The sequence below is a fragment of the Etheostoma spectabile genome, chromosome 4, assembly GCF_008692095.1.
Source record: "Etheostoma spectabile isolate EspeVRDwgs_2016 chromosome 4, UIUC_Espe_1.0, whole genome shotgun sequence".
Lineage (NCBI taxonomy): Eukaryota > Metazoa > Chordata > Actinopteri > Perciformes > Percidae > Etheostoma > Etheostoma spectabile.
Window position 1 is genome coordinate 30610600 of NC_045736.1, and position 14620 is coordinate 30625219.

The following is a 14620-nucleotide window of genomic DNA, read 5'->3' on the forward strand; positions in this document are numbered from 1 at the left end:
GGGGGGGGGGGGGGGGGGGGGGTACACTGAGAGAAGTGATGCTCCCTCGAAGGCTCAGTTTTGATTTTTAAAAAATATCCACGCTGCTTTTTGGTAAGTCCAATACGATGTGTCATCTGAGAGGCTTTTGTGGAGTGTGATCAATGTCATGGATGCAATGTGTTAAATAATGACTTCCGAGATGTGTATCCTACTTGTAGCGTTGGTTTTTCAGCATGGGAATCCAAACTGTGGCTGTTATGGTGCTAAAGCCAGAGCTGTGCAGCACCTTTCAATATTTTTCACATGGTTACTACAGCAAGTTGGCTTATTGAGTCATATTTGGAAATTTAATGTGAGCTGAAAAACAAATGGCCTGTGTGTAAGAGCTTTAAAAAGTTATCCTTTTCACTTTTTCAAATTCACGATCTCTTACCCCTTGTGTTGTCGACCGTGAGCTCATTGTCCTTCTGGGTCAAAATTGAAAATGAACTATTTTTGGTGCTTTACGAAATGGTTTCTTTCTCACTTTTTCAATGCTTTTTTAAATTCATGGTCAATAAACCTAATTTAAATGGTATCATAACTTTTTTTTTTTGCTTAAAAAAAGCAGAAATTAGGAATTATCTTGACCAATGGCTATGATCGGAGGATGCTGAGGGAATCGCAGAATGTCAAAGTTCAGTCAGGAGACTGTTCTAAAACCATTTAAACATTATTTTTCAAAATCTGTAAAATTAAATAAAACACACAGAATTTAATACAAGTAATCATTCATTTTACCTGCGAACAACGATCCAAGTTATTTTGGGGCAATTTGGTTGTAAGAAACCCATTTTTCAGATATAAGAAACTTTAGAAAGACAACACAAGGGTTAAAACATACAATAGACATGAAATTAGATATTTTGGAATGATAGGAATATCTACTAGAGCAGGGGTTCCCAAAACTTTCAGCCCACGACCCCTTAAAGTAACGGTGCAAGTGACTAGCGACCCCCCCACTATAAACGTATGTAAACATTATATAACATTATGTATATAAGCATGCACTATAGGCGTGAAAATCAAAAGAGCTGTTCCCTATTTATTTCTTTGCTTGGTTTTATTTTAAATGTAGCCACTAGTTTTATCTTGTGTCAAAATCCTGGCTAACATATGCTATCTCTAACCGTTTTTAAATTTTAGTTTTATTTCTGGAAATCAACTCGCGACCCCCCCTCTCTGGCTCGCGACCCCCCTGTGGGTCCCCGACCCCCACTTTGGGAATCCCTGTACTAGAGGACAGTATTCTGCAAGAGAGCAATCAGGGAAAGATTGGGGTTTCCAAAGTTTCCAGGTTGTCCATCAAACTGTAAAAAAAATTCATTTTAGGCTTTTGAAAGCTGATTACCTTACACCCAAAACCACAACCATGGAGCATACATAGAGTATTACCTGAAAAATGCAGATGCTGAACTCTCTTTAGGTAATCCTTTATACATTTATACATTGTCTGTCTCTCTATTAATATTACTTTACCAATTACATACATTCATTCACAATTTAATACATTCACATATGTGAAATAGAGGTAGCTTTTACCACAGCAAATTGCATGAATTTCACTTGAGTCAAAAGCTAAGACGCTGGCTACTTTCACTACCTCAGTAGAGTGTTAGCTTTAGCGGGAGCTAAGCTTCTCTCTCGTCATCTTGATTTGATTTAGCCACCGCTTCATTTAGTTTTCATCTGGAAGGACTTTCAGGGTCTCTGTTCATCCGAATTGACATTTACAGATAACAACTACAGGGAAAAGAACAAGTTGGACAAATCTAGTTTTAGAAACCCAAAATACAATTATGAAGTTGAAAATGAGCACATGTTTCCTTTAACTAAGGCTAGCCATCTCAGAGTAGTAGTTAGCGTAGCTTATAGTCTTCTAGCTCGGATTTTCACTATTAATTTAAAAAGCTTTCCACAGAAATTGTACGTTTTCTAAGGCATTATATACTAATATAGCATAGTAAAAACATTATTCTGTGCTTAACACAATTTAAAAAAGACCAAATAAGCAGTTTGCCTATTAGTGATTTTTTTTTAATTGTTAATATTGGTGTTAACATTAACTAAACATTACTATTTCAACAGTTATTTACAGCATTTATTTACTTGCTTTTTATGTGAAATTAAAATCCGGCTTTATTACATTTAGGCAGCTGTAATGTAGACATGTTTTATGTTTTATTAATAAATCTGTAGTCCCCAGTTATTGGCTTTCCAATTAGCATTGGCTACATTTTGCTCATTTGTGATACCACAGATTACATTTATTGTAACATATGGTCCAAATAAAAACTCATTTTTCTGATTATTCTGACACATGAATGCAGCATAAACGCCCTATTTTACAATGTAAACAAAAGGGGGAAAAAATATGTGTATGTGCCCCGTGATTGGAATCCGCTCAAAAATGTAATGGGTTCTTGTTCGGCCCATGCTGCACCCTTCCACAAAGTTTCATAACATTCGGGCCAGTATTTTATTCATAATCCTGCTGACAGACTCCTCCAAAACCTCCGGAGTGGAGGTAAGAAACAGATAATTAACACACTACTCATCCCAGTTTTATAACAGATCTTATTTTTTATTGAGGAGAGTCAAGCTGGGCTTTCCATTTTTAGAAAATAAACCAATGACAATATTACAAATAATGAAATTGTTACATCATTCACAGGGTTACAGTCAATATACATTTATACAGAAATACAGGATCTCCCACATCAGTCACAGTGGTCTGAACCGGCACTGGTCTACAATGTGAGCTTTAGAGGACAGGGGAACATGTGGAGACGCCCCGTCTGTACAGGCCAACAGCCAGAGTGGTAGTGGGAGGGGGCAAGTGGGGGGGGGCAGAGATGGAACACAGGGTCATGACGGGGGAGACAGGTGGTATGGCATTGGTATGAACGTTTGTCCAAAAACGGGAAAGACACAGACTTGTTGTCCATCAGCAGCACTCTGAAGTGTCCTGAACACTGGAGCTCTGCCTGCTGCAGCGTTCACAGACTGGATATCTGCACCTGAAAATATCAATCCGAGCTACATTTGACCACCACAGCAGTAGAGGGCGCTCTGGTGCTTCGTGCTGCCTCCATCAAATAGGAGCCATTTTCTGTCCGCCACAACAGGAGGCGGTTAACGCGTCCAGGAGGCAGATCTCTCGCTCGGACCATGCTGGAGTTGGGCGGCGTTCAAACGCAGCCCAGTGGGTACAGCCTGGCCCGGCTCGTGTTTATGCACACGATCATGTAACAGTAACACCGGGACTTAACGGTTTTCCTCCGCCCTTGAAACAAAAATGGCACACAATGAGGGCAGGACTGAGTGGTTTTCACTTTGCTTCACATATGTAGGATGAGAGTATGTTTTAAGTGTGAACCCATCATGTGAGCCAGGACCACGCTGCGTCTACTTCAATTTACAAAGGAAAACAGTAAAAAGGTTTTTAAACTAGAGAAGCTGGAGTGTGCATGTGTAGATGGCCAAATTGTGCTGTAAAACTTAATAAATCTGAAGACTTATGCAAGTGAATGTAACATGAAGGGCACATTTACCTTCCTGTATATACAAATTATCCAGTTATTCAATGTTCAGTTCCGTACCATTTACATTAATGGACAATAATTTTACTTGTATTAAATATTTAGTCTGATTTCAGGGAGGTGAAGAGAGAATAATCCCCACACCTCCATGAAAACGGTACCGGATGAACTAGTAACTTGGTTGGATTTGGGCTTTTTCACAGCGTGGGCTCTGGTGTAAAGGCAGCCGCTGGCCTGCTGTTGGAGAGCCAGTCAAAAACACTTGAACCACTTGACATAAGTGCGTCAATTAATTCTCCCGCTACGTCTCTTTTGTGCCATCAAAATAAGATACATAAATACTTAATGTCGCGCTTTCAAACACTCGTTCAATCAAAAAGGTTTTCCTAAAACTCCTTCAGATAAAATGTGAATCAACAATCTAACCCTTCAGAAGGAGTTCAACAAAGAGTATCCTCTTAGCCCCAAAGAAAATATTGACAGTATGCAACATAAAGTCAACTTCAGCACTATTTTTATGACCAGCAATAAGCATGCCTGGCCACCATGGTTAAGGTAATTCCTTGAAGCAAAGTTCAAGGATAATTGCTTGATTAATAACTCGAAGTCTTGGCAGCGTCCGTGGATAAGCATCTGAACGAGCTTTAATGGGACCGGAGCAGGAAACTCACCAGCCTTGTGTATACTTTAGATTCATTTCTTGCTTAATTTCTCACCCATTAAGCGTTTTTCCTGACGGTGGAATATTTGCCGTACCATGAGAAGGCCTCACGAAATAAAACTGATGAGCTGTTAAGTATTAAAGAATGGAAAGGGTTGACAGTCTAAAACACACAAAAAAAGCAGTCTGCATGTTGGCATCAGTGGCATTTAGGTCACTTCTCATCATCTCTCAGCTCTGACTAACAGCTCATGATTGTCCTCCCAGTTTCATATGATATGAAAGCTTCCAGGGAAATATTTGTTCAGATGTGTTGCACTGCGGATGAGGATTATGGAGCAGAAAGAGAATAAAAATCCCTCCACCCATGTCCTTGACTTCTCCAGGGATAACGAGAGCCAGTGTAATGAAAGGTAAGAGGACAGGGGTTTGCAGTAACTGAGGTGTCTCACTTTTCTTTCAGCCAGGGCTTTGGGGCTAAAGCGGCCTGCAGGGACGCCACAAAAACCCAGATCAAGCCTGAGAATGTGGTTCAAGCCAACATAGAAGCATTGTCCAATCTTTTTTGTCCTACATACTCAGTGGCACGCAGCATCCAGTTAAGACAAGACACAACTGCCCCGCTGATGAGCGTCAGTCTGCTGCTGCTGCTGCTGTTGACGCTTGTAAAGTCGCGGAGACGAAACCAGACAACTGCTGGAAGCCGACCGCGTGGAGATCAGTGGGAGCGGCAGACAGGTGGCCGACAGGCATGTGTGCGATCAAGGGGGAGAGAGGGAGAATCAGTGCCTGGACAGAGCGGCTGTGATCGGGGTGCGGCCGCCCCGCTGTGACTAGACACATCTGACCGATGGTTCACAGTTGGACGTCCGTGTCTGGCTGTCAGGTCTCGGAGCGGCGCCCGGTGGGAACACTGCACCGCCGAGATCATTTACCGGCTGTATACAAAACACCTGCCTGCTTCACCGACTCCAGGGAATCATTGCATTGCTACGAACTCCATCTTTTCCCACGCGTAACCATTTACCAGTGGCAACGCAACCAATGATTGACAGCTCTGTACGCACGAGACAGGAGGCCATATAACAAATGCATATACGGTCTATAAAATCCAAACCAGTCACAGGGAAGTGCGGTTTATCTACACGGTTTTGTGCACCAACATGATCCAAAATACACTTCTAAGCATTGATGGAAGATCCAGACTTTGTTGGGAGTCAAACAATAGACTCAGTGCAGAAAACAAAACAAAAACTAAAAGTAATCATAATGACAATTCAATAATATCCATAGAGGAGTTGCAAAAATATAGCACGTTGCATTCTTGATTTTTCAATTCATCAACGCCTGATTGACAGTCTATTCATGACTGTGTGTGTGTGTGCATGTGTGTATGTGTGTGTGTGTAAAACAACCATGTGTGGTATCAAAACTTTAATACTTTAAACGTAAGTCTTTTCAAAAGGAAAACTGGAAGAAGAAGAAGAAGAAGAAGAAGAAGAAACACTGAATATAATGCAGTCCCATTATACTCTGTAAAGTGTGTCAAATCCAAGCTTTTACTAAACAGAGTTCTAGTAATTGCAGCAAATCAAAGCACTGTTAAATGAACCACTCACTCAGCATGCTATCAAACACGAGTCCCGGCGCTTCGGGAGCTACTGCTTCTTTGTGTGTGTGTGTGTGTGTGTGTGTGTGTGTGTGCGGCGTGTGCGCGGACGACGCTGGAGAGGAAGGAGGATGCTATTACAGGACACACTGTGTGCATGTGTGGACCCCGATGTAAACGGCAGAATCTGTTTCTCTTTGAGTCTATGTAGGACGTTGGTTTGTTATTGTTGTTTTTTTTCTTCACAAGCTATTTTTTCCTTTTTCACAAAATAAGGAAAGAAAGTGACGGTGACAACAACTTAAATGTCCCCTGCGGTCAGTTCTGTCTGTTTCTGAGTCCTCGCGTCACGGCAGGTCAAGTGCATCTGATATGTACAGTACAGGAGCATGACGGGGGTGCAAAACGGGAAGAGTTCTATTTGGCAGGCTGTGAATATTTCACTGTGAGAGAGAAAAAAAAAAAAACTGCATGGTGAGATGGAATTCTTCATCACAAAATGTAACACAATATAGAAAATGACTTGCAATGAGAAAAAAACTATGTCTTGTTTTTTTTCTTTTTCTTAAGTGTTGATTCCACTGTGTGAATTGTTTGAATGGATGTGTTTTGACATCAGTCACGTGTTGTCAAATGTTGTCCATTTCATGGTTTTCTTTTGAATTTATTTTCTCTCCAGGGGAAACCGTCCCTCAGTCTCCTCTGCGGTTTGCCTTTCAGAAGGCCACAGAGAACTCTGTGACTCCTCACGATGTCCAGAATTAAGAAGATGCCGGGACAATGTCCACACCTTGTTGAGGATGGCCTCGTCTCCATAACTCTTCTTATTTTTTTTATTTTTTTTTGCCCTTTTAAAGGGTAGCTTTCCTACTCAGTTTGTCTAGTGTACACGCTTATATCATCTATAAATTTAGATAAACTCCTTGCCTTTTCTCAGGTTTTCTTTTTTTTTTTCTTTAAAAAAATCTTTACAAAATTATCAGAAGAAACAAACCCCAAAAAAAACAACAGAAGAAGTTCAACATCAAATGAAAATTGGAGGAAGATTGAAGAAACGTGTTGCTGGTCACCATGTTTCTGGCTCCAAAGATGGGTTGGCTGTGGGCCCTCATCACATGGACCTTTGTTTTCCACACCTCTCCACAGCTGATCCCGAAGATGGATGGAGAGTCAGGGTTAGGAGATAAGAGGGAACTGGAGGGGGGAACGGGGGATGAATGGTAGCCTGGTGGGAAGACCAGACACACTGTAACGCGAAAAAAACATCCACTCCATCCTCCGCACCCAGAGCCGCATCCCAACCGCCTTTTTACCCCCTCTCTGTTCCACTGGGGAGGGGTCAAACCTCCACCGACTGGATCTGGTTCATCTGTGCCCGCATCATCTGGACGCTGTTGAGGATCTTCTTTTGATGGCCCGCTAACGTCACACCAACCCTCAGGATGTCCCTGTGCCGAGAGACAGATGTCAGGATTATGTTACCACGGACTACAAACACTGCAGACTCTATCTACTGTACATTATCTATGTATCTTTGGATCTATAAAGGCATCTATCTATCTATGTATATATATGCATCTTTGTATCTCTCTCTCTCTCTCTCGCTCTCTATCTATCTATCTATGAATCTATCTTTGAGTCTATCTATCTATGAATTGTTCTATGTATCTGTGTATGAATCTAACTATCTATGCATGTCTGTCAACAACATAACATAATGGAGGCATGGCAGAAAGGCTAAGAGAAAACGTCTGAAAAAACACATGAAAAGCAAGATGAGGCATGAAACAGCTGCGTGTTCATCCATCGTTGAGGATGGAAAGCTTATATAAGGCCAGAAAAATGTTTGGATGCCAGTTTAGTGTATTTGTCTGTCTACTGACTCATGTGGTAAACCCCAGCCATCTCATACCGCCAACACAAATGCTAAGAATTACACATTCACAACATCTCATGGACTCCAGTCTATTGTAGACACAATACTCATTGCAGTGGACATGTGTTATATTAAATAAATACCAACAGCAAAATCCACTCTGTTTGGAGGCAGTGGAATCAGCTCCAAACATGACAGTTCAACAGTTTCTTATCCTTTAGAAAATGAAATTCCTCTCTCCTAATTCTGAATCATGAAAGAAATCACGCTTATTGGATTACACACTTCCATCTGTTGTCTTCAAAGAATCGAAGCTCGACATCTCGGGAGGTTAATCTCTGGCTCGTGATACTGTTAACCGTCGACAGGAAATTATTTTTATATTTCCTACAGGTGGCATTCTTAACATGATTTAATCTTGTGTGAAAGGAGGATTTTTCTCCCAATACTTTGGCCAACTAACCCCATACTATGATGTTTCCTCTCAATCCTTAAAATAAGGTCAAAGAGAGGCCCGCTAGAGACATAGCATGGAACATAGGGCGTTGTTATGGCTTCTGAGGTATCGTGCCCACTGTTCATCCTTGCAACTGCAGTATTACGATCTGCTAATTACATGCAGTGCAGCAAGCATGTTTTATAAAAGGCCAGAGGCAGAGTCTGGAGCTGGTTCAGGTTTAAGGATATATGAGACTAGGCAAATCCATTTTATGCGCTCATTTTCCTTATGCTTCTCAGACCCAGCAGGTAGGAATCATTAGCACTTACTCCATTGTCATCTGGGACACAACATCAAATGTAGAAAAGTCAGCGCTGGCAAAATTGTCTTTGTACTGGCCCATCTTGATGGCATCCAGCCACTCGTCCACAGTGCTGAAGCTGGAGAAGTCTGGGATGCTGCGGTCCAGGAGAGGGAGATGAACACTGAGGACACACAAGCGGGAGCCGTTAAGAATAACGATAATGCAAACTGGCACTTCCAAAGTCACAGACGGCCCAGACCACCTGCACATGATTCAAACGTGAATTATTACATTACATTTTCAAAAGGCTAGGCAGAACTTAAAGAGGATCCCACTGGCCTTATCCATGAACCAATATTTTCCAAACGGATTCCTCGTAAAGTGTATTTTCCAAATGAAGTGATAGGCTTCAAGGAGCCAATATATCCCCTCAGTGTCTGTGGAAAATCTGGCCCTCGGTCCGGCACGCCACCACAAATGAATGTACAGACAGGGATGATGGAAATTAGAAGAAAAAAAAACTTCGCTCTCAGAGGAAACCAACACCCAGAGCAGAAACACTTTGAAATGTTTTGTTTTAAAAAAATGCAAAAGTGCTTCAATCCAGGTTTTGCCTGAAGCATTCGTGGGTAGGATTTGAACTATCAAACCAAAAGGCTTTAATTTGCATAACCGCTCGGCGCCAGGAGAAACAAGAGACACTGTGTGTGGAAAAAAAAAGTCAACTTTGCCATTGATGGCACTCTGGCAGAAGCATGAATTTCCTGTCAGGAAGAGAAAAGCCTTTACATTTAAAGAATATCAGAAGTATTATATTGTTCAAGATATTATCCACATCAATGGGAAATGATGCTCAAACCAGAGGCCTGTCTTGTGGGATGCCTACAGAGACAAGATAAAACACACATGCAGATCGTGCACAGAGAGTGAACACAGAGATGAGATAAAACACACATGCAGGGCCGAGCTGGGAAAAAGAGAAGAACACCCGTTCAAACACTAGTCTACTCTGCACCATATGTTACGATACCGAGAATAACTGACAGACAATGCGAACCCAAGTAAATCACTTCAAACTAATTTAATTAACAGTTCCTGCCGCTCACCCTGAAGATAACGGGGTCATGGCCTTCAGCGCGTTGGGATTGCGGATCATCTTGTCGAGGTTGTTGACGATCTGACTGTACTTGGGCCGGTTGTTGCGGTCCTTCTGCCAGCAGTCGAGCATGAGCTGGTGCAGCGCGCTGGGACAGTCCATGGGTGGGGGCAGCCGGTAGTCCTGCTCTATGGCATTGATGACCTGCAGGGGGAGACAGAGATCTCTAAGGGTTGCTATGAGGCTCTACAAAAAAGGAGACCGATTGATGGAGAGGAGAGTGGACGATCCAGTGGCAGAAGAAGTACTCATATCCTTTACTTTTACGTGTAAGTAAAAGTAGCAATACAAGTAAAAGTCCTGATTTCAAAATCCTACTTAAGTAAACGTACAAAAGCTTTTACAACATTAATGTTGAAATGTTAACTTTATGTTAGTACCTTGTACTTGTATTTATCTTTTTTTATTTTTTTGAATTGTACATTTTATACTTGTACCCTATATGTACATATTTAGATTTGTGTCAGCACTAGGAATGCTTTTATTTCAAATGTGTCTGAATAATCCTATAATGGATGGGTCATATCAGCGGCCAGGCACGAGTAGAAACCACTTATTCATTCATACAATATGTACTTAAACTATCAAAAGTAAAAGTACTTAATACAAACAAGTTCATTTAGCCTACTATTTAAATTTGTTAGTGCTCTTTTTTCTTATACGACAAAAAACTTTAAGCCTGTCGTATAAAAAAAGAACACTTATAAAAGTAAAAGTACTTGTTATGCCCAAAAATGGCCCTTGTGTGGTGATGGGTGCGCGGGCACAGTAGGCCTACATCATGTGAACACGCGGACAGTTGTGTTGTCATTACTTAGAATTCCCCATGGGGGGGGGGCAGAAACTACGCACTGTACCTTTAACGACTGTATATACAGTTTGGTTTCTCCAAAGGCTCACAAGATTAATCAAAGGGGTCGTGAGATGATTATTGTGGTAGGAAAGAAAAAGTTCTGCATTGATTTATCCAGACTTTTCTCTAAGCTCTGTGTTTTTGTAAGATATCGAAGACTTTAGTTTAAAGGGGAAATGTCTCTTTGGTGTAACTCCTAACTCCTGGCCACAAGTAGATACTACTCTTTCATGTTAACAGATCACAAACCGAAAAGATGGAGAACCACTGGTTTAAACTTGTAACAATATATTGATATCATGAACTTATAATCTTAACCTGACAAATAACTAGTAAGTGTAGCTGTCAGATAAATGCAGTGGAGAAAAAAATGCCACATTACCCCCTGAAATGTAATGTAGTAGAAGTATAAAGTAGGATAAAATAGGAATACTAAAGTCAAGTAAAAGTACTGTAAACTACATATATATTTACAGTACTTGAATACATGTATTGAGTTACTTTCCACCACTGCTATAGCCCAATTGATAAACATCTTCTCATGTTCCATAGACGATACAAGTATATAATAAATGTATGTGCTAGCTTTTTTATGTAGAGTTTTGGATAAAACCCCCAATTTAAGTGACAATCACAACACTTGTGCCAAATATGTAATGTAATGTAAACATTGGCACCGATGCTCTCTTTTAATTTGAATTTGATGGTTTAAAAATGAACCATATATAACACTGGAAGGACAGAAAAAAATGTTAAAATACACAATAAAGTCCGAAGGCTGATTTCCATTGTGGTCCTCTCTCTTCTGAGGAGCATAAAACAAGAGCATCTGTGCCTCTCACCATGTGGTAAAAACAACTGCTGCAGTCATTAACTGTGTGTTACTGCCTCCAAGTCCAAACTGTTCAATTATAGTTATTACTTAAGCACATGTAAATGTATAAATATATATATTTGTGCACAAATCACCACATTAGTTCCCCATGTGAAGAGTTGTTAAACACCATTTAGGTCATTAAGAACATAAACCTTATTCCACCAACTTCCCATTTCTGCCAGCTGTGACCTCATCTCTGGCCTTTACAAAGTATTTAATTCTCCCTTCCCCCCTCTCTCTCTCTCTCTCTCTCTCCAAAGCCACATTAAAGATTCATCTGGCTTGGGCCGGTGTTGCTGTTGGTCGGGGGGGCACACAGAGGTGGTGCACGTTTAACAGAGTGAAACAACCTGGAGGACACTTGTGACGAGGACGCCCAATCCCCTGCTCATTACCAGGGCCATTAAAGGAGCTGCAGTTCAGACTCAGATTAATCTCATTCGTGAGACCTCCAAATGAGGACCCCGATGGAGCAGAAACACTATCTGGAGCTGCTAATAAGATAACCGTCGAGGTCCTCAGTCCCTCTTAGCACATTAGTGTTCTCACTTTCAATTTGAAACTATTTTCATTATCTCTCTCCCCATAATTTGCACTATCCTCTGCTACCCAGGGGGAGATAGGAAATGGAGGCTCCAGTCAAGAGCAGAAATTGTCCACTGAGCACTGCCGTGCATTTCAAATGATCTGATTATGCGTCTGTGGTGAGTGTGGGGGAATTTTCATATGAAGCCAATGAGTGAAAGCTGCTGTTTAGCTGTGGGAAAGCAGATATAATGACAAAATGTATCTCTGAGGGGTCTGAGGCTGTAATGAAAGGAAGCAGATACATGTATGTGTGTAGTAATGTTAGTAGTAGTTAAATTTGTAGTAAATGTTTAAGGGGGAAATCTGACTCAAGTATTAACAGCATTTAAAAAATGACCATGGGCAAGTTAAATACATACATCTTGATTGGTCATGTCCCAGTAAGGCCTCTCTCCGTAGGACATGACCTCCCACATGACGATCCCGTAGCTCCACACATCACTGGCAGAGGTGAACTTCCTGTACTGGATAGCTTCGGGTGCAGTCCATCGGATAGGAATCTTCCCTCCCTGCAAACACAAAGAGCACGACCTCAGCGAGGGAAGCGAGACCGAAACCTGACCGTCACAGTGTCCTGGCTCCGGAGAGAGACACAGCAACAATGCTGACGGTAATCCAAACTGGGATGTGGATATAACAAAACCCCTGGGAGTAAAGTGTGCTACATTAAATACTGGGGAAGGAGAAAGGAAAGGACAGGTGAAGAGATGATGTTTTATATGGGTAGAGAGAGCAGTGTGGGAGTGCAGTGCAGTGTGGTGTATGTCAGACCTGGGTTAAATAAAACGAAATGGCAGCGCTGGATGAATAGGACTCTCAATCAGGGCATGTAATAGAACTTCTCATTCACAACATAATTAGAAAAGCGTATTTGCAAAGACTGTTTGGGCTTGGTTTAGTCTTGAGGGGAAGATGGTTCTTACCAAAGCACTAGTGTAGGTAGGGTCGGATGTGTCATCCTCCAGGAAGCGCGAGAGGCCGAAGTCCGACACTTTGCACACAAGGTTGCTGTTGACCAGGATGTTCCGGGCAGCGAGGTCGCGGTGCACATAGTTCATGTCGGCCAGGTATTTCATGCCTGAGGCGATGCCGCGTAGCATACCAACCAGCTGGATCACAGTAAACTGCCCATCGTTTTGCTGTAAAACAGAAATATTTAATGTGATGTAATTTCATTTAAACAGGGACAATGCACGATTAAACATTAACCTTGTATAAAAACAAGGAGAGATGCATTGTACCAGGTTGTAGCACAATTACTATTTCCACCCTTAGTCCCTGGGCAGGTCGGTAAAACAATAAATATTCAATGCAAGTCAAGTACAAAACATCTGAATTTACAATTTTACAAACACATTGACACCTAATTTACATTAACAATAATACAAATGTGCAAAGTTGCATCATTACTATTATCTATTATTACTATTACATGGGCTCAATCATTCCCACATCCCTAAAACCAGTCCCCCCCACCTTGTCCCAACAAAGCTATGCAATCAAAATCCTAACCCCTCCTATTACACACACGCACATGCACAGTTCATACATGTGTAAAAGTTTGTTCTGACAATTTCTTCCTTTTGTCATGCATGAAAAAGTTTGAGGATGTGTGCATGTAATCAGGTGTTAGGGGTTCCACTGACTTATAGGCATGAAAGAAAAGGATGATTTGCCAAACAAAGTCTTGGGAATGCAGCACTCTCCTCTACTGGCCGATCAATTGGCTCGTGTTTTTTCAGAGTTGAGCGTAGCACATTTTCTTTTAAAGAAGAAGCATCAGCCTTGTGGATGATTTTTAAGAGGAAGAAACGTTCTAATGCATCATTGCATTTTTAAACATTTAAAATATTGCACTTGGTGAGTATTTACGTTTTTTTCTGATTGCTTACACACTGAAATTCAAAGTATTACAAAATTATCAAAACCTTACACTCAGGGAGCAAACCATTGGGCCAGATGTGCACCACTATAAGCCTCACACTTCCTTGCAATTCCAAAGCACTGACTGTCAAACGACCACACCTGTGAGCCAATCTGTGGAACACAGCCATCAGGTGTGCTTACTTATAGACACACCAATCAGGTTGAGGCACTATAAAAATGCAGCAGGTAAGTCTAGTATTTTTTGTATTGTAGTTTTTTTTAATGTAATTGTAACCTGTATTGGATACAGAATTGTATCTTTGTTGTTTGCTGAGCTAACAGTGTTATGCATACTACTGTAGTAGCATGAAAACTGGGACGTGCTTTGTTGTGATTCTCCATGTCTACATGTTGACGGATTTGGGAATATAGAGAGAAATAAATTATAATTTCCTCAGTCTGCAGCATGGGTCTTGTGTATTGTTTGGTGAACTTACTGTGTTTGCACTTTCTCTGTGTACATCATTTACAGTACTCTCTAATCACTGAGAAGTAGAATTGCTAGACATGTTTTAGGTTAGCGACAGTGTGTAACTGGTTCAAACTGAAATAAGTCATATGAAACGTGTGTGTTTCATTTGGGAACAGAATATGTTTTTTATAAATCAGTTTTTGCAAGAGTTTTTAATTTTAGAAGGTCTAGAGATGAGAAGAGATGTTCTTCTAATTGGGTGCGTGGTTGTGCTAATTGTGTGTAGTGTTTTAACGGGGGGTGAGTGCGCGGAAGCACAGAAGGGAGGGGGGGGGATGAGGAGGAAGGGGCAAGCT

The 14620-nt window shown here is 41.2% G+C and overlaps 1 protein-coding gene and 1 long non-coding RNA gene across 6 annotated transcripts in view; both read right to left on the reverse strand.

Annotated features, from left to right (window-relative positions):
• Window positions 1-523, reverse strand: part of LOC116688663 (uncharacterized) — an 11858-nt gene extending 11335 nt beyond the window's left edge. The window contains exon 1 of the long non-coding RNA XR_004331829.1: window positions 509-523. This is a non-coding gene — a long non-coding RNA (uncharacterized LOC116688663). The remainder of the gene's footprint in view (window positions 1-508) is intronic.
• A 5547-nt stretch (window positions 524-6070) lies between these two features.
• Window positions 6071-14620, reverse strand: part of ephb2b (eph receptor B2b) — a 131295-nt gene continuing 122745 nt past the window's right edge. For 4 of the 5 annotated variants that reach the window (XM_032513529.1, XM_032513527.1, XM_032513528.1 and 1 more), the window contains exons 12-16: window positions 12850-13065; window positions 12286-12435; window positions 9559-9752; window positions 8478-8633; window positions 6071-7281 (exon numbers count right to left, since the gene is read on the reverse strand). In XM_032513529.1, the coding sequence (XP_032369420.1) occupies window positions 7173-7281; window positions 8478-8633; window positions 9559-9752; window positions 12286-12435; window positions 12850-13065 (825 nt within the window). In that variant the 3' untranslated portion in view covers window positions 6071-7172. Of the gene's footprint in view, window positions 7282-8473; window positions 8634-9558; window positions 9753-12285; window positions 12436-12849; window positions 13066-14620 lie in introns of those variants that run through there. The other variant, XM_032513530.1, reaches the window with a different exon arrangement.